This window comes from Capra hircus, chromosome 13 (genome assembly GCF_001704415.2).
Source record: "Capra hircus breed San Clemente chromosome 13, ASM170441v1, whole genome shotgun sequence".
In the NCBI taxonomy this organism is placed as follows: Eukaryota; Metazoa; Chordata; class Mammalia; order Artiodactyla; family Bovidae; genus Capra; species Capra hircus.
In genome coordinates this window covers 63805229-63830480 of record NC_030820.1, presented here as the reverse complement: position 1 = coordinate 63830480, position 25252 = coordinate 63805229, and the positions used below count along the sequence as shown (strand labels likewise).

Genomic DNA, 25252 nt, shown 5'->3' with positions numbered 1-25252 from the left:
GAACTGGGGCACTGCCAAGGGGTGAGGAAGGATAGGGATCAAAAATCTGCATTAAAAAAAAAAAAAACCTGCAGAAGATTCTGGTGTAAGTGATATTGGACATTTTGTGAAGCACTGGATCACCCTCAAAGTTCCTAACTTTAAAACTGCAGGAAAAATGAGAAACTACTTTGCTTCTGCCATTAAGGCTTTTCCTGAAGCTGCCCCATGGCTGGAGAAATCGGGTGTTGTTTTCTGGGACCCAGTTAAGTAGAAAACAGAAGCCTGGGTTCCAACACTGGCTCAGCCTTCAGCGTGCTATGGGGACCCTGCGCGGGTCTCTGTCTCTCTCTGGCCTCTATGACCACTCCTACTCCCATCAACTGTGTGTCTCCTCTGTAGTGACTGTCCCATTTTGGCCACCGGGTTCCCCCATCTTGCATCGGACATCGCCAGCTCTGACGCCCCACGTGCTCTGCACTCCCCTCCTTCCCAAGGTCCCATCCCCCTGGGTCCAGCCACGGACTGTCCCCTCCCAGACGCCGTCCAGCCCCGCAAGCACAAGCCTCCTTCCCCGCCCTGCTCTTTAAGCCCCGCCGGGTCGGTCTGCGCAAGCGCGTTGTATCTCGAGGCCCCGCCCCCTGAAGCTTGGGTTAAGGCGTCGGAGACCTGAGTAAGGAACGCGGCTGGACGACGGAAGAGTAGGTTGGGGCACAGCAACGGCGGCCCGCAAGGGTCATGTTTCTTCGGGAGGAAGGACACGAGGGAGGGGTCTGGTCAGCGATCGGAACCCCGGTGGCGGGGAGATGTTGCCGCTCACACCCATGGCAGGGACCTGGAAACTGGTGTCCAGTGAGGGGGTGGGGCTGGTGCTTCTTGATTTCAGATTCCCCAGATCTGACTGCAGATCGGGCTGGTGTCGGGGACTCGATGCCGGTGAGACTAGAGCCGGAGTTTTTTGGGGTTTTTGTTTTTGTTTTCTTTAAACACAGCAGAAGGGGAAACGATTAGAACCAAACTTTGCCCCCACTGAGAGCAAGCGGGCCCAGGAGGTAGGGCAAGCCTGGGCAAGAGACCGTGTTGTTGGCCCCGGCTTCCCGCAAGCACTGACCTGGCCCTTGGCTTAAAGTCCGACCGGGTTTTCTTGCGGGCGTATTAAAGCTTTTGGTGATCGGGCTCCAGCTTGTCATTCATTCACCATTCATTCAACATTCATCGAATTGAGTAGTAGGCGCTGGAGCTAGAGAAGTGATAAGACCCCTATTCCTTACCAAACAGGGAAAACTAATGAGCTGTAGAAGGAAGCCCCGGGCGGGGAATAGGGACAGCTTCTGAAACTTAAGTCGTGAACGCTGGTCGGGAGGGGTGAGGATTGTCCCAAAGAAACAAATGCCAAGGCCTGGAAGCGGGAGAAAAGCTGGTGTGTCCTGAAGATACATCAATCACTCTGAACCTGTTCAGTGCTTAGGGGAGAGATGGCGGTATTCGGAATTAGGCTGCCAACAGTGGAGGGTGGAGAGAAATCAAGGAGTTCAGAGTACAATATACTTAGAATCCACAGGATTTGGGCAGAAAGGGTGTAGGCAAGAAGTATATACAAGGCTTGGGTGCCTGGGGAAGGACTACCCACTCCATTACTCTGGCCTGAGAATTCCATGAACTGTATAGTCCATGGGGTCACAAAGAGTCCAATGCAACTGAGCGACTTTCACTTTGGGTGCCTGGGTGGGGTTCATCAGGAGCGGGAGCAGATTTATGGGCAGACAATACATTCTGTTCTGGTTCTATAGAGACTGTCAGTAAGCAGTTGGATATTCTCCTATGAAGGTCAGGAAAAGCACTACAGTGAAGTTACAGATTTGATGTCATCAGCAAAACAAAGCCACAAGAAGGGTTGAGACTGTAGAATGAGAAAGGGCCCGATCAGTATTTTTCAGAGTAATTATTTTTGTCTTATCTTTCTTTGCATCCTCAGTCCAGGTCCTGGCATTAAATGCCAGTCAGCGTTTACCAGCTAAACAAAAGGCCAACAGCAGGCAAAGATGTTGGAATCTCAGAGCGGTGAAGAGATGGGGGCTACTGGAGGGTTCCATTGCTCTAAAGTCAGAGTCACAGGTGCTAGTCTTGGCTTTGCCACAAGGCTGCTGCGTTACCTCTGACAAGTATTCTCACTGTAAAATGGATACAGCCAGAAAAGAAGCTCCCACATATAAAACTCCAAACACTGCTAAGGCACTGCACACAGATTTTATTTTTCATTTAATCGACACAGTGTCCTTATTTATAGAAGAAGTAATTATCATGGCTTCAAACCCATCTGACTGACCCGAGTTTCGTTCTCTACTAGGACTGCCCTTATCTGTGTCTCACCTGGGAGGACCCCTTTGAAATCACATGGTCATCCTTTCAATACATTGTGCTGAGGCCCACAGACTTTCATGATTTGTTTAGCACCAGTTCTGTCATGGGGAGTGGGGGATGGAGCCAAATATGATGGAGATCATTCTCCAGCTCTCTTTCTGTGACCACTGAGCTGAGCACCCGTGTTCTGTCCACAATTTTTCTTTCAGATCTTCTTAAACCCCTGGGGCCTGCTGCATAGTCAGTGAGTGTCAAAGTGTGAGTTGGTTCACCCGGTGTGTCTCTGGCAGCCAGTGGGACTCCTATTACACTGGGAACTTGGGTTTCAGTTATTCCTATCCTGCTAATATGACTTCCCAGAAATGTTTTCTGTGTTTCGTTCTGGGATGGTAGATGTCCATACAAAGAATGCCATCATTTCCTTCTAGTGATTTTGCCTCTGGTTAGTATGAGGGAGGGGTTCACTTTATTTGCATTTAATAGTATTCTGCAGAGGGCTCCTTTTCTCCACTCTTGCATAATTTATTTGAAACCTGCCTACATGGGTTGTTGGAGCTAGAAAGGGAATTTACAGTATGTTGCAGTGGTTCCCATTCCAGGAATATTTATTTAAAAAAGAGAGCTTCAGCTCTTCCCTCCGCTCAGACCTCTTGAATCAGAATCTCTAGCAGGGCCTAGGATCTGTATTCTTTTCCAAAGAATACTCTGCAGAGTATTCAGCCGGTTTGGAAACCATGGTCTAGTTCAGACCCTTATTTCACAGGCAGAGAACCTGCAGTTCTGGGAAGAGAAAGAACTTGTCCCAGTCATATATGACATTAGCGCCTCTCTCTCCAATGAAAGTAGGGCTTCCCTTGTGGCTCAGTTGGTAAAGCATCTGCCTACAATGTGGGAGACCTGGGTTCGATCCCTGGGTCGGGAAGATCCTCTGGAGAAGGAAATGGCAACCCACTCCAGTACTCTTGCCTGGAAAATCCCATGGATGGAGGAGCCTGGTAGGCTACAGTCCATGGGGTCGCAAAGAGTCAGACACGACTGAGTGACTTCACTCACTCACTCCAGTGAAAAGCATTGGGCTGGGAGTTTAGAGACCTGGGTTCAAGTCCAGGTTTTGCTAGTCATTATCTTGAGCAAGTCGCTTCATCTCTCTGAGCCTCCGCTTCCTTACTGGGAGAATAATGCCGTCATTGTATTAGGACTCAAAAGAGAGACTGTCAATGGAAACGCTTCGTCAGACTTTCCATTTTGCGCTCATGGAAGTCGTTAAGAACTGCCAGCCAGTGTTCTCTTCCCTGTACCACACTGCCAGTTGCTGGGCCCCAGGCCATCTGTCACTAAGCCCTCCTCTCTCCTTCTCTTGCAGGTTGAGATGGCCACCGGCTGGGGGAGCCTCTTGCAGGATGAACAGCAGCTGGAGGAGCTAGCAAGGCAGGCTGTGGACCGGGCCCTGGCTGAGGGTGTGTTGCTGAGGACCTCACAGGCACCCAGCTCCTCGCATGTAAGCCTCTGACCCCTCTTCTCAGCATTGACCACACAGCTTAGATCCTACAAGGCCCCTGCTAGGCTGGAGGCAGTTTCTTTGGACTTAAAGCCCATATCTCTTTTGCTTAATTTTTTTTTCCAGTAGCTTAAATTTATCTCTATAAGAGATAAATTTATCTTGTCTTAATTTGTCTTAATTTTATCTCTTAAATTTATCTCTATCTCTATAAAATTTATCTCTAAAGTTACCTCTGTAATATTAAAAAGCATCATGCTTTAAGTTGAGTAATCAACTTTAAGTCTAAAAAGCTTAAACTGTGACTTAGGCAAGTTACTTAGCCTCTCTCAGCTACAGTTTCTTCAAATATAAAAAAGAGATAATAATGGAGCCTACCTTATGGAGTTGGTAAGAGAATTAGAAGATAATTCACATGAAGCACCTTGTCCAGTAAACTTATTTTTTAAGCTCCCCTAATCATACTACCATCCCTGTAATTGGTTTGTGGTATATCCTTCCAGGTTTTTCTCTGTGCATTTATATACATATATAAGTATATAAAGAGGGGCTTTCCAGGTGGTACTAGTGGTAAAGAACCTGCCTGCCAATCCTGGAGACACAGAAGATGCAGGTTCGATCCCTGGATTGGGAAGATTCCACTGGAGGAGAGCCTGGCAACCCCCTCTAGTATTCTTGCCTGGAGAATCCCGTGGACAGTCAATAGTGTCGCAAAGAGTTGGACACAACTAAGGAGACTTAGCATGCACATATAAAAATAAATTCAGTTGACCATTGAACAACACAAGGATTAGAGGTGTCTGCCCTCGGCACAGTTGAAGATCTGCGGGTAACTTACAGTCGGCCCACCATATACATGGTTCCTCTGTATCAGAGGTTCAGCATCCACAGATTCAACCAACCTTAGATGATGTAGTACTGTAATATTTACTGTGGAAAAAAATTATGTATCAGTGAACTTGTGCAATTCAAACCGGTTGTTGTTCACGGGTCAACTATATATAGTTTTTAAGAAACAAGCTGAATCAAGTATATTATTCTATGAGGTATATGTTTGTTTTTCATTTAACAATCTGCCTTAGAACTCTTTCCAACTCCCTTCATTCATAGTATTCCAAGTGTGAATGGATCACAGTTTAACTTTATGGATGGCTATTTTGGTGATTTCTCATGTTTTATGATTACATAAAGCCCTACAGGGAACAATCACACACATGCCTGTTTGGGCACCTGTATGAATGTTTCTCTAGGGTTGATACATAAAAGTAGAACTGCTTATTCTAAACCACATCTCAAAACAAACAAAAAAAATCTCATCCCTTTAAAAAGAATTTGTTTTGTGACCAGGTAAGACATTTTCATGGTTTGAAACTCAGAAGGTGCATGAGTTTACAGTTCAGTCCTCCCTTCCACATTCCCTAACCACCCAGTTCTCCTGCTCTAAGGGCAACCCATGTTTCAGCATTCTTGTTTATTCTTTGTTACCTTACTCTTAACAAGAAAATATGTATATATTCCTTTTTCCCATTTTTTTACACAAAGAAGTGTGTTAGACAAGCTCTTCTGTGACTTAACACTTACCTTATAATTATTCCCCTTAGTGGCTAAAAAGCTGCCACCATCTTTTTTTTTTTTTTTTTTTTTTTACCAAGCCGCATCTCTTTTGTCTCTCTGTGCCCAGAACCTAGTTAAGGGCCTGGTGGAGGGTCCAAACTTAATAACTGGTTTGAGGCCCAAGTGAATGAGAATGACTCTCATCTAAGGCAGACTGATACTGTAAAAGTTCTGCCTCTGGCTTTAGGATTATAATTCTCTTTGAATTGGTGTTTTAATTCCCATCCAATATATAGCCAGGAGTAGAATTGCTTGATCATACAGTAGTTCCATTTTCAGCTTTTTATACTGGCTGAAACAATTTACATTCCCACCAACAGTGTTTGAGGGTTCATTTTTCTCCACAACCTCTCCAAAATTTGTTATTTTAGTCTTTTTGATGATAGCCATTCTGACAGGTGTGAAGTGATATCTCACTGTAGTTTTGATTTGCATTTCTCTCATTAGCGATCTTGAGCATCTTTTCATGTACTTGTTAGCCATCTGCATGTCTTCTTTGGAGAAATGTCTATTCAGGTCTTCTGCCCATTTTTTGATTGGTTGTTTGGTTTTTGATATTTAGCTATATGAGCTGTTTGTAAATTTTAGATATTAACCCCTTGTCAGTCATATCATTTACAAATATTTTCTCCCTTTGTGTAGCCTGTCTTTTCATTTTGTCTTATGTCAAAAGTGTTCCACCTATGTTCCCTTCTAGGAGTTTTTTTGTCTTTTTTAAAAATAATTTTTTAAATTTATGGCTGGGCTGGGTCTTCACTGGTACACAATGGTTTTCTGTAGTTTCAGAGAGTGGGGGCGACTCTTTGTTGCAGGCCCTAGAGCACGCAGATTTCAGTCGTTGTGGCACACAGGCTTAGTTGCTCAGCAGCATGTGGAATCTTCCTGGACCAGGGATCAAACCCATGTCCTCTGCATTGGCAGGCAGATTCTTACCCACTGCAACACCTGGGAAGTCTTCATCTAGGAATTTTATGGTTTCAGGGTTATATTTAGGTCTTTAAACCATTTTGAGTTTATTTTTGAATATGGTCTGAGGGAATGGTCTAATCTCATTGTTTTTCATATAGCTATCCAGTTTTCCCAGTACCATTTATTGCAGACACCATCTTTACTCACTGTGTATTCCTACTTCCTTTGCTGTAGATTAACTGATCATAGGTGCATGGGTTTATTCCTGGGCTCTCTATTTCTGTTCCATTGATCAATATGTCTGTTTGTCTGCCAGTACCACACTGTTTTGATTACTCTAGCTTTGTAGTATAGTCTGAAGTCTGAGAGAATTATAGCTCTAACTTTGTTGTTTTATTTTCAGGGTTGCTTTGCAATTCAGGGTCTTTTATGGTTCCATATAAATTTTAGGATTATTAGTTCTAGTTCTGTGAAAAATATCATGGTTGTTCTGATAGGAATTAGTTGCTTTGGATAGTATGGCCATTTTAACAATATTAATTCTTCCAATCTAAGAGGCTAGGATATCTTTCCATTTCTTTGAATCATCTTCTATTTCCTTCACTAGTGTTTCTAGAATGTATACTCTTGGATGTTTATTGAAGCATCTATTTGTAATGGAGGGGAAGAGAAGGAAACCACCTTGATGTTCATACTAGAAGGCTGCTGCTAAGCTGCTAAGACACTTCAGTTGTGTCCGACTCTGTGAGACCCCATAGACGGCAGCCCACCAGGCTCTGCCATTCCTGGGATTCCCCAGGCAAGAACACTGGAGTGGGTTGCCATTTCCTTCTCCAATGCAGGAAAGTGAAAGTGAAGTTGCTCAGTCGTGTCTGACATTTCGCGACCCCATGGACTGCAGCCTACCAGGCTCCTCTGTGCATGGGATTTTCCAGGCAAGAGTACTGGAGTGGGGTGCCATTGCCTTCTCCATACTAGAAGGCTTGATTCACTAAATTATGGTATATACAAAAATTGAATACTATACAGCCACTGAAAATAATGAAAGTATTCTATTTGAATGTATTTGGAAATGTCTCTGAAATATTTATAAAGTAAAGGACACAACAATGTACATATTATATGCTTTTGCGTGTGTTAAAAAAAGAGACAATATGTATGTATACATACACATTAGTCTAGAAGGGTATGTGAGACACTAGTATATAATTTTTCATGGGGTGGCAAAGAATCAGACATGACTGAGCATGCACACATGATCATGAATACATGAGCATATCATGGGGAGGAGAACTGGGTCACTGGGGACAGGGTGAGAATGAGACATGCTTTTCACTATGTCTTTTGAATTTATATTATGTATTTGTATTATCTATTCAAAATAATAATATTTTTAAAATAAATTTATAAATGGCAACTCCAAACACCATTAACTCATACTACCATAATGACAAACATACTAACTCAGAGGTTAGACTCAGTGATGCTTCATAATATAATATAAGCACAAAGTCATAATATAAGTCACAAAGTCATCTTCTCTTTCCCAAGTTCTTTTTTTTTTTTTAATTTTGTATTTATTGGTTGTGCCAGGTCTTAGTTGTGGCATACAAACTCTTACTTGCAGCATGTGGGATCTAGTTCCCTGACCAGGAATTGAAGCCATGGCCCCCTGAATTTGGAGCATGGAGTCTTAGCCACTGGACCACCAGGGAAGTCCCTCTTTCCCAAGTTCTACATCATTTGTTGTTAGAAATCTCGGAATGTATTATCCCCTTCTAAAAATAGTATCCTAGGTGGTATTTGGGTTTCCTGACTCTGCCAAAGTCCAGAGAACTCAGAATGCAGCTGAATGAATTCCAGGCCTGGCAACCTGGGTCACCATCTCCAACACTGGGGGGAAACCAGCCCTGGCTTCTCCTCTGCGGGCCAGAGTCCACTTCTGCTACAGTGGTGCCTGCGGGACTCTCTCTCTCCCTCAACCAGAAGGCAAGGGCACTGGCTTGGATGTGAACCTGCCAGGAGAAGTGTGTGTGTGTGTGTGGATGGGTGGGTGGATGGGTGGGTGTGTGTGGTGGCTGTTTAGAAACCATCATGGTTCAAATCCCAGTTTCACTTAATAGCCTTGTATCATTTTGGTCATGTTACTTAACCTCTCTGAGACTTAGTTCCTTTATCTGTTTAGTAGGTATAGATAATAATAGTATCTTTCTCAAAAGGTTAAATGATGAATCCATGTAAAGTATTTAAAACAGTACTAAGCATACAGTCAATGTGCAATAATTTTTTGGCTTATTTGTCTAGACTTTGTAATTTTTAATCTTTTTACATTAAAAAAAATCAGAAGTGATTGGTCAAAAACAGTCTAGAAGTTCTCTTAATACCCACTCCTCATCCTGTTCTCCCTCCCTTCCCAGAGGTAACCAGTATTCTGCAGTTTGTGTGTTTTCAGTAATATGGGGACACTTTCCATGGGATTATGTTTGCAGGAAGACAACATACTCACAGGCATTCTACCCATGCCCACTCTCTCTCCTTGATCAGGTGGTGAGCTATGCTCCGTTCACACTCTTCCCTTCACCAGTCCCGAGTGCCCTGCTGGAGCAGGCCTATGCTGTGCAGGCGGACTTCAACCTCCTGGTGGATGCGGTCAGCCAAAATGCTGTCTTTCTGGAGCAGACTCTCTCCAGGTAGGGAGGAGGGTGTGGGGGGGCAGGAGATGCTAGAGCTGAGGGGCTGGAAGACTGGGACTCATGAGGTATTACCCGAGCAAGTGACTTTGTGGTGGGGGACAGGTATTCCCCAAGAGAAAGAAAAATTAATAGAATAGAAGTCAGGAGAGCTGACTTCTAACCCTGGCTCTACCACTTGCTTATATGGCCTCAAACAAGTCCCCTTCTTTCTCTGGGCCTCAATTTCTTCATCTGTAAAACGGGAAAGTGAAAGTTGCTTAGCCATTTCCGACTCTTCGTGACCCCATGGACCATGGAATTCTCTAGGCCAGAATACTGGAGTGGATAACCTATCCCTTCTCCAGCAGATCTTCCCAACCCAGGAGTTGAACCGGGATGTCCTGTGCTGCAGGCAGATTCTTTACCAACTGCGCTATAAGGGAGGTTGGCCTAAATCTAAGATCTATTCCAACGCTGACATTCTGTGATTCTCTGACCTGTGGCCTGCCCCCTGCTTTGAAGACTGAAATTTCCATTTGGAATTAGAGAAGGTCAGGGCTCCCCAGGTGGCACTAGTGGTAAAGATCCTGCCTGCCAATGCAGGTAGACATAACAGACTCCGGTTCGATCCCTGGGTTGGGAAGATCCCCTGGAGGAGGGCACGGCTACCCAGTCCAGTATTCTTGCCTGGAGAATCCCATGCACAGAGGAGCCTGGCGGGCTGCGGTCCATAGGGTCACAGAGTCAGATGTAACTTAGCACGCATGCATGCAGCCTAGTTTTAGAGAAAATAGAGGGCAGAAGGGGTTATTGGATTTAAAGTCAGATTTTTTACTCATCTTAAGTAGTGGCTCTTTCTTGTCACCTCAGGCCTCTCATTCTGGATGAGATGGGGTGCATACTAGGCCACGCCCAGTTCATGAGGATACATGGCCCCTGAAATGGCTCATTCCACCCACCCCTCTTTGTCTCTTCTCTCTTAACTTCTTTTTTCCCTTGAGGCCCTGGGGCAATGGATATTTATTTTAGAATGAAATTAGAATTAAATATTTGTGTGTGTGTAGATAGAGAATACACATATATATACACACATAAATATAATTGCATGTCTGATTAATTTATCAAAAATTTATTTTGTTAAACACAAAATCTTTTAAAAATGTGCAATTTGGTGTGACGGTGAATAGGAGAAGGGTTCATAATGCTAAGAAGTTTGGAAACCATTAAAGTGAAGTGAAATGAAAGTCGCTCAGTCATGTCCAACTCCTTGCGACCCCATGGAATAGTCCATGGAATTCTCCAGGCCAGAATACTGGAGTAGGTAGCCTTTCCCTTCTCCCCCTGGATCCCAACTGAGGGATCGAACCGGGGTTTCCTGCATTGCAAGCAGATTCTTTAGCAGCTGAGCTTTACCAAGGAAGGCCCTGGAAACCGTTGACTTGGAGCTAAAAATCCACTGAATCATGAGTATACAAACTTCTCCAGGACATTTTCCTTGGGTCTTTCTTGGGATAGGCCCAGATTTTGTACCTGTGACTCTGGATTGTGGAGAAATATGAGCAGCCTGATTTTTGACCTTTATCCCAAAGCTGCAGTTACATGTGAGACTTTCCCTGTAGCCCAACTCTGCAACCCCTGCCTTTGTTACTACCTTCTCCTCCAAAATACACACAACCCTAGCTTATAAGGGAGAAAAGGCCAGGATCACAGCTGGAATAGCAGCCTAGGCCCTGGGGTTGAAGGGGAGCATCTCTTCACAAAAGGGTAAACGTGTCTCAATTTTGCTAGAGGCAGAAGCCCAGCTGGTGTCTCTCCTCCTTACCAGGGGCTGGGAGACCCCCTGAGAGAGCTGATGGGGAGAGGAGGAACTTAAGGGCAGGCCTGAGCTCCGTAGGCTCAGTGGGGACCCTGTAGCAAGGTGAGCCTGAGAGTCAGGCTTGAGCAGATATGCAGAGATTCATGCCTGAATCTCGAGAGGCAACAAGGTACTTACCTGTGGGTGTTTCTTCCTAAGGCTCCAGAAAACCATACTGATGGGTTCCACCTCGTGTCCCATGTCACAGCAGCACACTTGTCCATGAGCATGAGTCAACACAGACATGTCAAACAGGAGAGACGACTCTCACCATCACACAAATAAAATGGAGCATTCTAACTGTAGGCAGCAGTATGCAGGAGAGGCCCACAGTGCTCTGGGAGTGCATACCAGAGTATCTGACCCAGATATGGAAGGCTTCCTATAAGGACTCATTGAAGAAAAAAATGAGGATGTTTAGCTAGAGTCAGAAAAATCTTTTGAGGCACCAGGCATAACTGCTGTCTTCTAATCTGAGGCTGCCAAGCAAGAGGCGGATAGGACTTGTCCTGGGAGATATCAGAATATAGGGGAAGCTATAGAGAGTTAATGTTAGGTCACCTAGAAAGCTTACCAACTACATAATGGTCATGGCGTATGCTAGTTTTGAATTCTTGGGGCCACACCCTTTGTTCAGTTCTATGCATGTAATATCTCATTTATTCTTCACTATAACTCTTTGTTAAGCTTCCCAGGTGGGCCAGTGGTAAAGAATCCACCTGCCAATGCAGGAGATGTGAGTTCAATCCCTGGGGTGGAAGATTCCCTAGAGAAGGAAATGGCAACCCACTCCAGTATTCTTACCTGGAGAATGCCATGAACAGAGGACCCTGGGGGACTACAGTCCATGGGGTCATAAAAGTCAGATATGACTTAGCGACTAAATAGCAACAGCGCCATGTTATAAATTTATATTTCTCTTCCTTTTCCAGATGACCAAACTGAAACATAGAGGTGAGGCGACTCTGAGGTTGCCTAGTAGTGAGTGGGAAAACTGGAATTTGAACCCAGGTCATCTGGCTCTAGAGCTGGGTTCTAAACTACTGTTCTCTATGGGGTTGGTGTGGGTATTCAAGTTTGGGCCAGTAGACCTAGAGAGGATTCAGGAAATAGTGGAAATCCGTGGCCTTTAATGTCCCATGTAGCCTACAGAATACCCTGTTTCCTCTTCCAGCACCATCAAAAGGGACAGCTTTACTGCTCGTCTCTTTGACATCCACAAGCAAGTCCTAAAAGAAGGCATTGCCCAGGTAACCATTCTCCATTCACCCCGATCTGAGATGAGACCTGCCCTTCCCATTTCTCTCTCTCTCTTTTTACCAGAAAAATTTGGCCTAGTCACTGAGCTCATGGGAATCTGCCTTGCATTGGTCCCCATGGAGTTTATACATTAGTGGCCAATCCTGGGATGACCAGAGGAATGATTCCACTGGGTGTGGGAGCGTCAGCTGGCCCCTCTAATCTCTGCGTACAATTCACAGTACCTTTTGGCTCTGTGGCTAGGCCCTTGGGGTCAGTCCCTGGGCAAACGTCCTAAGCCTTCAGTTTTTCCCCTAGACTGTGTTCCTGGGCTTGAATCGCTCAGACTACATGTTCCAGTGCAATCCAGATGGTACCACAGCCCTGAAACAGATTGAGATCAACACCATCTCTGCCAGCTTTGGGGGCCTAGCCTCCCGGACCCCAGCTGTACACCGGTGAGTCCCTTGGGCAGTCCTGGGCACACAGGTGAGGTGTCAGCCTGATGAGCCTACAGTCACAGGTGGGGCAGGGATCTCCAATGCTGACTGTGCCCTCCTGGGCCTTGGGTCCTGTGTTTCCACTTCATAACACAGTTTCCACTTGTAATTAGGTCTTGGTATGTCAAAGAGAGAGGGGACTTTGTGATTCATCTCATCCTGCCCCCTCTTTGTGTAAGTCACTGTTCCAGGCAGAAGGAACAGTATCTGTGAGGGTCCTGAGGTAAGAAAGACCTGAAAGGAGGTCAGAGTCTAAGGCAGAGAGGGAACAGGGGCTTCCCTTTTGAAGGCTGGACCCTAGTAGCATCCACATCTAGTCAGTAGTAATGCTTTAGGATTCTGTGATTCCACACAGTCTGTAGCAGGATTCCAGACGACATGTGGGGCTCAGGGAAAGGGGCTTCAGTTTACTGGGAGGCTGGTGTGGAGTGGAGACACAGGGTCTCAGGGCTCCTCTGGTGTGTACACCAGCCACCAGGCTTAGGGCAGCCCGGCACATTCCAGCCTGAGGTGGATCCTCCGAGGGCATCATGGTAGGATGTCTCTTAGTGCTCAGCTGATTCTCAAAGTAATCTTCCAGTAAGTGTCTATGAGTCACAAGCTGAAGAGTCTTCAAGGTCCATCCAATTGCTAAGACATCTCTCTTTCAACAGACATGTTCTCAGTGTCCTGGGTAAGACCAAAGAAGCTGCCAAGATCCTCTCCAATAATCCCAGCAAGGGACTGGCCATGGGGATTGCCAAAGCCTGGGAGCTCTACGGCTCAGCCAAGTAAGGGAAAGAAGTGGCAACAGAATCTTACTTTAGATTCAGCATTCATGGATACAGTAACTTCTTTGCCTGACATCATTAGGAAATGAGGGAATTTTTCTTGAAATAGAAGCTTACACCTTGGCGTGTCAAAATTATTTTACTGGAGTTTTGGTCTTCTTAAGTAAGAGGTGATATAATTTAGTCTTTGATGATACTTTAATCTTTTCTTGTTGGCTCCAGGTCATTCATTATAACTGTCACTAATTGCATCTTGAGGTAATGCAAAGCTGCTGCTTAGAGCGAGAGGTGTGAGAGGCTGTTTGCCTGCGCTAATAACCCAGCTATTAGGCTTTAAGCTCTTATTCATTATCTTCATGGTTTTTCTGTCTGTCTCCCCAGTAAGAGCTCTTACTTCTTACTGCTGTCATTGGGCTTGAATTTAGAATCCTCCACTCCCATTCTTATACCTCCTTTTTGATTTGTTATAGTTTGGGAAAGAAATTGATCTGTTATGTTTGAGGGCCTCTTTAATGAGTAAATGCATAAACTTTGATTTAGGGATTTTATAGTGTCTGTTTTAACTGTTCAGAGGCATTTTTTGCTTCCTTCTTTTTCTCACCTGTGTTCCAGATGTGTAAAGATGCTAGGTAAGTGACTTCTGGATGAATGTGCAGCCACTGTACTAACAATTACTGCCATGTTAACATAGCATTATCAGTTAACCCTTAATGAGCACCCACTAGTACCACACTCTGTGCTAAGTAAGCATTTCATATACAGGATCTCAGTGAATCCTCAAACACTCTGAGGTAGATACTATTCATCTCCCCCACTTTAAAGATGAGGAAACTGAGGTTTAGAGACGTGAAGTGAATTGTTCAAGGTCAAGTGGTGAAGTTGGCAGTAGAGCCATGAGTCCATCTCCCTCTAGAATCTGCATTCTTCATCACTTTATTGCCTTCAAGAGAGCCTCCCTGGGCTTGTTGAGCTTCACTGAGACTCAAGAAACCTCAGACTCTGAGCATTTGGAAGTCATCAGACAAATGTTTTGTCAAGTGGAACTCTTGGCTAGGTTATATTTTAAGAATGAAGCCAAGAGATGGGTCAGCTAGGAAACAGCTGATAAACAAATGCTGTGGGGGATTTCTCTATCCACGCTGTGAATAATGTGGAGAGAAGAGACTTGTGTACTCAGAATTAGGCACTGGTAATTAGGAAGTGTGGGGTCCCTGAGCTAAGAGTGGATACCCTCATTTTGAGAGTCAAATAGGTACTTCTGCTGATCCAAATATGACCTTTGCTAAAGTCTGTTCTTTTCCTTGAACATCAGTTTCCTCACTTGTAAAGTGGAGGTAATAATAATAATACCTAAAAGGATCGTACTGAGAATTAAATGAAACCATAGATTTGAAAAATGCTTTAAAAACACTCATTGACGGTCATTATGTATTACTTTCAATAATAACAATAGTAATAATAACTACCGTTTAAAGAGTTCTAGTTTTATTATACAGAAGAGCAAACTGAGGGCTCAGAGAGGTTGCAATGACTTACCCAAAGTCACACAGCTAGTAAGTATAGAATTCATATTTATCTGCCTCGAAAGCCTGTATCTCTCTGTTACACTGTTCTTCTTTTAAGAGGAATGGTCCTGTAGGATAGACTGAAAAACTGAGGTGCAAGCATTTGTAGAGCAGATGAATTTTTGTCAATTATCTCATACTTTTTAAAAAGAATTTTAAAAAATTAAGCCTGGAAAATGAATTGTGATTTTAATTTAGACATTTATTTGAACACTTGCAAAATACAACGTCTGTGGTTAGAATGAGTAGGGATAAGAAGAGATGATTCTTAATATAAAGGTTGGCAACTATGACCTGTTTATCTCTCTTACTTATAAATGGGGAAATCAGGGTACAAGGGAAGAAACCAAGGGTGTACCTTAGGTCCCTGGCAGGACTGGGAGTCAGGGTGCCCACTCCCAGTCAGCAAGCTCCTGCCACTTCACCTTCCTTAGCTGAACACTCTGCCAGTCCTGCTCCCAGCAGACTATCAGAACTAAAGGCAGGAAGAGGTAGAATGTTTTCTGAGTCTGAGTCCAATTATTTGTCAGGGGGCAGGCTGACTTCATTAACCAGAGCATGCAGTTCCACTTTAACCTACAGCTTCCCTCCTCCGCCTCTTCTTGGAGGTGGGCCAGCCTGGGCCAACTGCCACATTCCCACCCATGAGCAGAGCAGATCAGGCTACAAAGTTAAGAGCAAGGTCATTGGCCCTCAGGACTCTCCAGGCAAGATGGCTTCTGAAAGCACTTAGCTTGTCTCCAGACACCCAACTCAAAGCCAAGACTCAGCTTAATATCAGCTCTGAAGTCAAGAGATTTCAGGCCGACTAGGAGAGGGGTCATAGCAGGAACTGTGTTTTAGCTAAGTGGAGAAGAGTTAGGCAAAGTGTAGCCCAAGAGGTTTAGCTGAGGAAGAGAGAAGCAGAGACAGACAGACAAGAGGCCAAGTACAGTAGGTCAGAAATCCACATTTAGAATCCTAAGCGAAGTCTGCCCACTCTTCAAGAGTCTTAGCAAGAAGCCTTGGGCACAGAGCAGTATAGCTACAGCAAAAATGGAGTTTGGTACTGCTAATCATCGGCTCTAAGAGAGTCTGGCTGGGAACTGGACCTGTCTTTGATAACTGAAAATAGCTTGATTGGTAATCAAACAGACAATTCTTTGGCAGTAGCATTTCCCTGAGTCCTTGAGCTCTTGTTCTTTTAAGAAACATGTGGATAAGCAGAAAGGAAGAGGCCAGGTAAGCCCCAGTGATCCTGTTAATACTGTGGGACCAAACATGGCCCCATGTGCGACACAGAAATGTTGGGAGGCCCCAGGAAATAAGGCCTTATTCATAATTTGCTCTTTAGAGTTTCTATAGGATTCTGCTGAGCTATTTTAGTGTTTTATTCAAGAACCACACATTGTTTTATTATATGTTTCACAACCTAGTAATAGGGTCTTGTTTTATTATATGTTTCACAATCTAATAATAGGGTCATTAAGCCCCAAACCCCATTATTCTCTTACAAAATATTCTTCTGAAGTTCCATGGACAGAGGAGCCTGGTGGGCTATAGCCCATGGGGTCACAAAAGAGTCAGACATGACTTAGCTACTAAACAACAACTCTTAACCTCTTTACTCTTCCAGAAGATTTTAGAATCATTATGTTAAATTCTAAGAAAAAGTCCTCTTGGGTTTTTGAGATGTTTTTAAATCTAAATTTTAATTTACACAGAAAATTGACATTACTACATCTGCCTCCTGGCGAAGGAGCAAAGAGATCTCCATTTCTTCATGTTTTCTGCTTTCAGGAAATAATGTGTTGTGTAGCCTCAAGTATCTGTGCCTGAGGCAGTCCTGAGATGAGAGAATGTCTTCTCTTTCAGGGAAGCTGTGTTCTCATTCTCAGTGCTGAAGGGGGTGGGATGGGGTCACCTGGGGCCACAAGTGTTCTTTCCCCAGTGCTCAGGTGCTACTGATTGCTCAAGAGAAGGAAAGGAACATATTTGACCAGCGTGCCATAGAGAATGAGCTACTGGCCAGGTAAGTAAAGGAGGGGAGACCTGCATGTGTGGCCCCTGGGTTGCGGAGAGCCAGTCAGAGCAGAGAAGGCAGTCTCTCTAACCCTTGCCCTTCTTTCTCAGGAACATCCATGTAATCCGACGAAGGTTCGAAGATGTCTCTGAAAAAGGGTCTCTAGACCAAGACCGAAGACTATTTATGTAAGTGTCCAAGGAGCATTCCCAAGGATCCAGTAGAGGGCTGATTTGGGAAACTCATCCTGCTGCCCTCTTCCTCTAAATGACCATTTCTTCTGGGAGATGTGATGGCTTGCTTCCTTCTCTCTGAATTTTAGGGTGAACACTGAAAATATACCACCATCCCAGGTAGTTTTGGAGAAGCCTAGTTCTGCTTCTGGAGGGTTGTATCAGAACTATCGACATTCTGGATAACCTTGTTTTTCATATGCCTCTGGGCTTCTCAAAGTTTTCTTGCCCTTCTTGATTAGTCACTTTGGACTTGGGCAATTGGGTTGGGCGGTCAAGGAGGAAGAGGAGTAGCCAGCTCATTCTTTGATTGGTTCTGGGAGTTGCTTCTCTGAGGTCACAGGCAAGACTTCAAGGGGGCTGGATTTGTGCTCCAAGCCAGGCTCCATGCTTCCCGTTATGGGCCACCATCAGGTGACTTGACTTTATATTTTTAATTTTTTAAAGATTGACATTTATTTTATTGTTAGCTGAGCTGGGTCTTTTGTTGCTGCTCACAGGCTTTCTCTAACTGCAGCAAGTGGGGGCTGCTATTCATTGCTGCGCTCAGGCTTCTCACTGCAATGGGTTCTTGTTACGGTGGAGCATGGGCTCTATGGTGTGTGTGTAAGATCTTCCTGGACCAGGGATTGAAACCCTGTTCCCTGCATCAGCAGGCAGATTCTTAACCACTAGACCACAAGAGAAGTCCACCAGGTGACTTTAGTATTAATATTACATATTTAGACCTGGAAATTTGTGATTCTTAAAATTAAGAACCTCTTGGCATTTCACAATACCACTATTTTCTTTTCTTTCTTTTTTTTTTTTTTTTTTGACCATGCCATGCAGCTGGAATGATTTTAGTTCCCTGACCAGAGATCAAATCCCAGGCCCTTGTCAGTGAGAACACCAAGTCCTAGCCACAGGGCTGCCAGGGAATTCACACTTAACTGTTTTCAAAATGTGCTTTTATCTTAACAAAACAAAGTCATTAATTTACTTTCCAGATATATCAAACAATATCAAATAAAGAAAAGGGGAAGAAGTTCCAAAATACAGTCTGTGGCTTAAACTAGATTCATATTTTGCATCTGCCTACCCTCACCCCACTACCATTTAAAAAAACATCAGCCTGGTTTCAGCTACTTTAAGCGGTATAAATACAAGTGTGTTTTGCTAGCAATATGATTCTGCCGCTGAATAATTTTGAGCCCACTTTTTCAGAGTTTACCTAATTTGATTCTGGTCACCTTCTTTTTTTTTCCCTGCAGCCTTCCTAGAATGACTCTAGATCTGGAACTATTGGAGAGCATTTCCCCTTCCAGTTTTTAGTGGAAGCACTGATGGTGTGGGTGTTTACTTCATGCTTCCAGTGAATCCCTGTTCAGGCCACCCCCATGGGCTGACTTTCAAAGAAGTCAAAGGCGTTTTGATGCAGCCTGAAGCAGACTGAATCATCGAACACATCAGTTTTCGTTTAACACAGCAGCTTTCTCTATCCTGTCTTCTAGGGACGGCCAGGAGGTTGCTGTGGTTTACTTCCGGGATGGCTACATGCCAGGCCATTACAGCTTACAGGTTGGTGCTTTCCATTAGCCCACTTTCTGCCTCCTGGGACCCACCATTGTTCCTCAGAGATTCCACACACGGATCGTAACAACCTGGGTTTTTCCTTGGGCCCTGGCTTCATTTCTTCCTCCCGGAACTTCCTCTCCTCCCACAAGCTTTTTGCTACCTCTCACTCCCTAAATACACACACCGTCTGCCAGAATCTAAATCCTGGCAAATCCACAGTGCTTCAGCCATTCACCTTAGTTTCTAGGGTTATGCTGGTAAATATGTAACCATAATCTCTCTGGGGAGGCACGCCCTTATTTATAGCATTTGCTGATTTCTGTTGTAACTACTCCCATCATGACCAATTTCAAAGCTACCCAACTTAACATCTTTGAACAGAATTGGGAAGAGATGGGCACAATCAGCTCTCACTAGCCAATGCAAACCAGTTTCACTGCACCAGTGACCAGTTCCTTCTTGCCAGATCTTTTTTCTCTTTTATCTGCATCCAAAAGTTTTTATCTGCTGTCCATTCATACTAAGGACACTAATGATATCACCTTAGCTTACTATCTTACCATGTAGTTTCAAAATTGCATTCCACATCTACTGGTTCATTTAATCCTTACACTGCAGGAGGTGTATAATTATCCCCATTATATAGATGGAGAAACTAAGATTTGTAGGAGCTTATCTAAGGTCCCCACAGGGAGCTCCCAGGCCTTCTGACTCTCAGTCCAGTGTCATTCTTAGCATATCATTCTCTTCCTCCTGCCCCTGATCCACAGCATGGAGAAGCTAATAGGAAGCCCTTCTTTCAGTTGGGAGAAGGTAAAGGAGAAAATAAGTTAGAAAATACCATGAGCAGTAGTCTGGGGATCCTGAGCGTTTGACTCCACGTTTGGGTGACCATGGGCAGGATGCTGTGTCTTTCTGGGCTCAGTTTCTGTAAACTGAGGGGACTATACTAGAAAACTGAGGGAGATCCTTCCAGATCTATAGTTCTTTGAGTGTAAGATCCTCTCTGAGGCCCAGCCTATACAGGGAGCAGCTCCACAGAGGTGGCAGCTCTATAGAAGGCCCTTTCCTCTAGGAAGTGGTTAGTGGTAGGAGCTTGTTGACTAGAGAAGAGAGAAACTATCTATTGGGAAAAATGGATCCAGGTTCTAGGATAAGGGGCTTGAGGGAAAGGGCCAAAGAAAACTTTATTTAGAGTTAATAGGAAGGAAATTAATGCACAAGGAGAACATTTTTAGGGAACTGAGAAGCTCAGACTGGGTTTAGACATGGAGACAAATCCTCTAGGCTTAGTGACTTGCTAGGAGACGGTGAGCAAGCCCCCCTGTTCATCTCTGAGTTTTGCTTTCCCTCCTTTCCACAACGGGGTGCTTTCCTGGCTTTATCTCCGACATGCAGGGTACCTTTAGCTCTACCCGGAACAGTAGCTCAGTTGTTAGGTGTCTGCGGTTATTGATGAAGACCAGGCAGAGGTGCTGCAGGTGAACATCAGAGGAAGGACATCACATGTCGGGGTGAGAATGGCATGGGGTGGTGGTGTTGCTCCTTTGGCTTTGGCCCTGATCCTGCTGTGGGCAGTTTGTTGTGGTCTGGAGTCAAGGACAGACTGTCCCTCTGGTGCCCTAGAAGAGAGGCTAGAGTGGGGGAGTGGGGCATGGTCCTCTGACGTTTCCCTGCCTCTCATACCCTGAACTCCTGACCCACCAGACTGTTCGTCCTGCGATTATTCACCTGCAGACCTTTGCTCATATTACTTCGTTAACCTGAGTACCTCTTCCCTGTTGAGTCTCACCTGTTACTCTCCCTGTTCTGTCAGATTTCCCCTCATTAAACAACAACATATTTACTGAGCACCTGCAAAGCTTCAGGCATTGTTACAACAGGAAATGAGAGCCAGACAAGAGTCCAGTTCTTGTGGAGCTCACAGTGTGCTCAGGGGGATGGTCATCAGAAAGTAAACAAAAGTAGAAAAAGTTGTTGTAAAAAAAAAAAGAAAAAGTTGTTGTTGTTGTTGTTGTTGTTTTTTCCTGGCTGGGGGAAACAATAGAGAATTATGGAGAAATGACATTAAATAGGGTGCTTTGAGAAGGTGACTTTGAGCCAAGACTTAAGGATGAAAAGGATCCAACTATCCATTAGAAAAGCCCAAATGACAAGAATCCCAGGCGGAGGGAAATGCAGCAAATGCAGGCCCTGAGGTAGACATGACATTTGTGTCCGAGAACTGATAGACCTGTGTGGCTGGAAGGGGGGAATGGGGTGAAGGGATGGCCTGGAATGAAGTTGAGAAGGAGACAAGAAGTATATCCTTACAGGATCCCCTTACAGGAGAAGAACAGCAGTTTGTATTTTATTTGATGTACAATCGGAACCTGAGCTCGTAAACAAGTGTCTCCTTCCCCTTTCAAACCTCATCCACTGTTCACCCTTTTACCTTTTGTCATTTCCCCTTTTAGTTACAGTCGTGTCATCGTGCTAGGCTGTGAGCTCCCCAAGGGTAAGAATCCTGCATGTTAGGAGGAGGCCACACCTGCCTCACAAGTGTGTTACAAGGGCCCTGGGAGGTGATGCATGTGAGGATACCTGGCACCTGATGGGTGCTCATTAAAGGTCAGCAAAGTCAAAGTAGAATTCCATTTGGTTTCTTCACTCCACAGAACTGGGAAGCACGCCTGCTCCTGGAGAGGTCATGTGCTGTCAAGTGCCCGGACATTGCCACCCAGCTGGCCGGGACCAAGAAGGTGCAGCAGGAGCTGAGCAGAGCGGGCGTGCTGGAGTCCTTGCTCCCCGGGCAGCCCGAGGCTGTGGCCCGCCTCCGCGCCACTTTTGCTGGCCTCTACTCACTAGACCTGGTGCGTGGACAGCCCACTTCTCCCAGCTCAGTCTTCCTCAGTATTGGGGACCCAGAGCCCAATGTGTTGGGGAGGCTGGAGCTGGCACTGGGCTGGACTTGAGTCAGTGATGCTCTGAGGTCCCCTGGAACCCTGGAAAGTGAGGCTGGAATCCATTGTAAGCTCCCTCAGCAAAGATGGCAATGGGGATGCTAACCAGGGAATGGGGCTGAGGTAGACAGCAAGAACTGAGGAGTATCTGTACCTGTGTTTCAGGCCTTCGGCTACTCCTGAACAGTTGCCAGAGAAAGCTGGTACTCCCTGCTACAGGGGGTCCACTGGGGTTGTCTTGTCCAGATAGTAGCATCCAGCCTAAGGGGCTTTATGGCCCTTTCTCTTCCTGCTCTTCCTCTAATGCTGCTCTGCACAACCAGCAGGACCTTGGCTCTGTGCTCTTCGGCCTAAGATGCTAGTGACTACTCTCTTGCCTCCTACCAGGGTGAAGAAGGGGACCAGGCTATCACCAAGGCCATTGCTGCCCCTAGCTGCTTCGTGCTAAAGCCTCAGAGAGAGGGTGGAGGTAGGTGGTGCCCCCTTCGCAGGGCTGCTCAGTGAAGGGGGTTGCAGGAGGTCACCAGTGCTGACCTGCACTTGCTGTGGGCACAGTTCCAGGCTCCAGGGGACATGAGAGGAACTGACCCAGGTGCCCCACCTTGGACAGTGTCACGGGAGACCCTGTGATCACGTGCTGTGGAGCACAAGAGAATGTGTGAGGCAAACGTGATGACCTCTACACTACAGAAACGCCCAAGCACCATGGAATGTGATTAACCAGCACTGGAGGGTGTGGGCAAGTATAGTCTGAGGTGCCTGTGGGAGTGCAGGAGGGGGCATATCAGGAGGTTGGATACCTTCCTGCCTGGTTTGAACTCTTTGAGGGCAGGGATCATATCTGCCTCATGGATCCAGAGATGGATTTTTTTTTTTGATCTTGGCCTTAATGGTTGGGTAGGCATTTCACAGGTAGAAAAGGGGGAAGAGCATTCCATACAGAAGGAGCAACCTCAGGCATAGGCTTCCACTGGTCCATGGAAGTGTGGTACGTTTGGAGGTTAATAAGTTAACTGCTGAGGCTGGAGCACAGCGTGGGAGGTGGGAGAGGGAATGATTTAGTTTGGAAAAGATGGCTTGGGACCTGATTATAAAGGATGTTGAATATACGTAGGAAATTGGGCTTTATCCCATGGGTGGTGGGAAGCCATTAGCAAGTTTAAAGGAGGGAGGGACGCGTGGTGGATCCGTGTTTCAGCCATGGGAGAGTACACGGGGAGACACTGGTGGTGGAGGGACCGTAGAGGAGGCTGGTATAGTTGTCCAGAAGAGCAATGCAGAAGGTTGGGCCAGAGCTTGTGACAGTGTAGAGTACAGACTGAAGAGACACGTCTGAGTCAGTGACAGGTAATGGACAGGGAGATCGGCGACTCGGGAATGCCTTTCACTTGACTGGGTGCAGGACGGCCCAGGAGGAGCAGACCCAGGCAGAAGTAATGAGTTCTGTTCAGACGTGCTGAGTTGGATTTGGTAGCCTCTGGGATATCTGTGATGTTTAGAGCATGGAGCTTTAGCTAAAGATTTGGGAGTTAACAAGTTATAGGCTATAGATGAAGCCTTGGAAGAGATCTCCCTGAAAAAGAGTGCGTACACGGAAGAGAGAACAAGGGTAGAGGAATGATTCCTTGGAAACCCCAACATTTAAGAGGGGCAGGAGCCAGTCAGGGAGGCTGAGAAGGAACAGTTATAGCAGGGCAGGATGGTATGGTGGGAGGTGTGTCCACTTTTGTAAGAGCCCTCCTGTTAAGGTGACATTTTCCTCCTTGGAGAACAAGCCTGCCCTGGGTTCACTGAACTGCTGTCAGGAACTGACCCTCTTGACCTGCCCACATGGCCCTAGAAGTGGGAGTACAGGGTAGAGAAGGTGGGCAGAGGGTCCAGGGTGACTGCTTAGTGAAATTGCAGGTAACAACCTATACGGGGAGGAGATGGTACAAGCCTTGGAGCGGCTGAGGGACAGTGAAGAGAGAGCCTCCTACATCCTCATGGAGAAGATTGAACCCGAACCTTTTAGGAATTGTCTACTACGACCCGGCAGCCCTGCCCGAGTGATCCAATGCATTTCAGAGCTGGGCATCTTCGGGGTCTATGTCAGGTAAGCCAAGCAACATGTTTCCTTATGTAGTAAATGAGGCCAAGGACCTAAGATCTGCCTACCTCACAAGGCTATCAAATGAAGTCCAGATAACAAGTGCTTTGCAACTATAAAGGAAATTCCAAGTGATATCAAGATGGTTAACAATATAACCCTGCACTAGGAGACCCCAGGGAAGAAAAGTTTAGGCCCAGTCCCAGGGCACCTGGGATGCTGGGGAAAGGTGGGATGGGCCAGCTAGAGGATAAACAGTGGCTTTGAAAAGCTGAGTAGCCCCTGGGCTTGGACTTGAGTACTAATGAATCAGGAAGAAGACAACTGGGGAATTTGTAAGGAACAGTTTCTGGTCCCTCATTACCACTTCCTGCTACTCACTCCAAGATCAAAGGAAGGAAGGAATACCAGATCCTACCATGCTCCCCACAAGAGCCTGCCCTCTCTATAATCTTCCCCTCCAACCATTCCACTTAAAGCATCTCTTGCCTGCCAATTCCTCCCCACCCCCTACCGCCATCTTGAGAGAGAGGTAGAGAAGGAAATTTAGAGCTACAGAAGATGAAATGTGAGCCTGGCATCATGCTAAATGCTTTTCTGATTTTCTTTAAACCTTGTCACCATCTTAAAAAGTGAGAGGTATTATCTATGTTTTAAATTGAGGAAATTGGTATTTAGAAAGGCTGAGTAACTTGTTTCAAAGGCGGAGCTAATAATATCCACACTAGGATGCAAACCCAAATCTGATTCAGAAATCCAAGCGCTTTCTCAGGTGTAGTCAGTCACCCACGTACTGCTCAGCTGGGACCAAGGAAGGTCTTGGGTTTGAGGGCTGAGTCCAGGTGATGGAGTTGTGTGTCTCCTGCCCCCGTTTCTCTAGGGAGGGAAAGACACTTGTGATGAACAAGCACGTGGGACATCTGCTTCGAACCAAAGCCATTGAGCACGCAGATGGCGGTGTGGCGGCTGGAGTGGCGGTCCTGGACAACCCGTACCCTGTGTGAGGGCACAGCCGGGCCTGCCCGACTGCACTGCAAAGACCTTCCATCCTTTGTCCGGTCATTCCTCGCCTGCCCTCCTGAGGGGCTGCCCTCCCCTTACCTTGTGAAGGCTGGTTTCTTCTAGAGATTTCCAGGGTCTTCATGGAAGGGCAGATGCTGAGTACCTTCCCCCCTCTCCCCAACCCCCCAACCCCAGCTTTCCCTTCTGAGAACCAGAAAAGCTGTGTTTCCCTTAGGTGCAATCTAGAGGCCCCTAAATCCTCAGGGTGTGGATACAGCTTAAAGGAAGCTGATTTGAGGTCAGGGTCCATAACCTTGCCACCTTCCTGTAAGCCCCTTGTCAGCCTTCCCAGCAGGTTCTGGACCTAGGCTGGGACTGAGGGGTAGGAGGAAAAGGGTAGGGGCACAGCCTTTCCTCACCTCTGCCTTACATAAAACTACTTGGCTGATTCTGTGATTCCTTTGT

The 25252-nt window shown here is 45.8% G+C and overlaps 1 protein-coding gene across 3 annotated transcripts; it reads left to right on the top strand.

Moving 5' to 3' along the window:
- Positions 581 to 25243, top strand: GSS (glutathione synthetase). Of its 3 annotated transcripts, none has more exons than XM_005688486.3 (13): positions 581 to 680; positions 3704 to 3838; positions 8906 to 9051; positions 12063 to 12138; positions 12446 to 12585; positions 13281 to 13397; positions 16893 to 16973; positions 17075 to 17152; positions 18691 to 18757; positions 21412 to 21606; positions 22084 to 22165; positions 23602 to 23791; positions 24666 to 25243. In XM_005688486.3, exons 2-13 carry the CDS (start codon positions 3710 to 3712, stop codon positions 24787 to 24789), a joined length of 1425 nt encoding a protein of 474 aa, XP_005688543.2. In that variant the 5' UTR covers positions 581 to 680; positions 3704 to 3709; the 3' UTR covers positions 24790 to 25243. The 3 variants fall into 3 exon arrangements, with proteins under 3 accessions (XP_005688543.2, XP_017913241.1, XP_005688542.2); XM_018057752.1 differs by having other exon boundaries at positions 623 to 684; XM_005688485.3 differs by lacking the exon at positions 581 to 680 and adding an exon at positions 898 to 915.

Excerpts from the sequence above, each read along its gene's own strand:
- GSS (XM_005688485.3), top strand. Across the intron at positions 9,052-12,062 it reads CTGGAGCAGACTCTCTCCAG|CACCATCAAAAGGGACAGCT; the intron begins GTAGGGAGGAGG and ends TTCCTCTTCCAG. Across the intron at positions 17,153-18,690 it reads CAAGACCGAAGACTATTTAT|GGACGGCCAGGAGGTTGCTG; the intron begins GTAAGTGTCCAA and ends CCTGTCTTCTAG.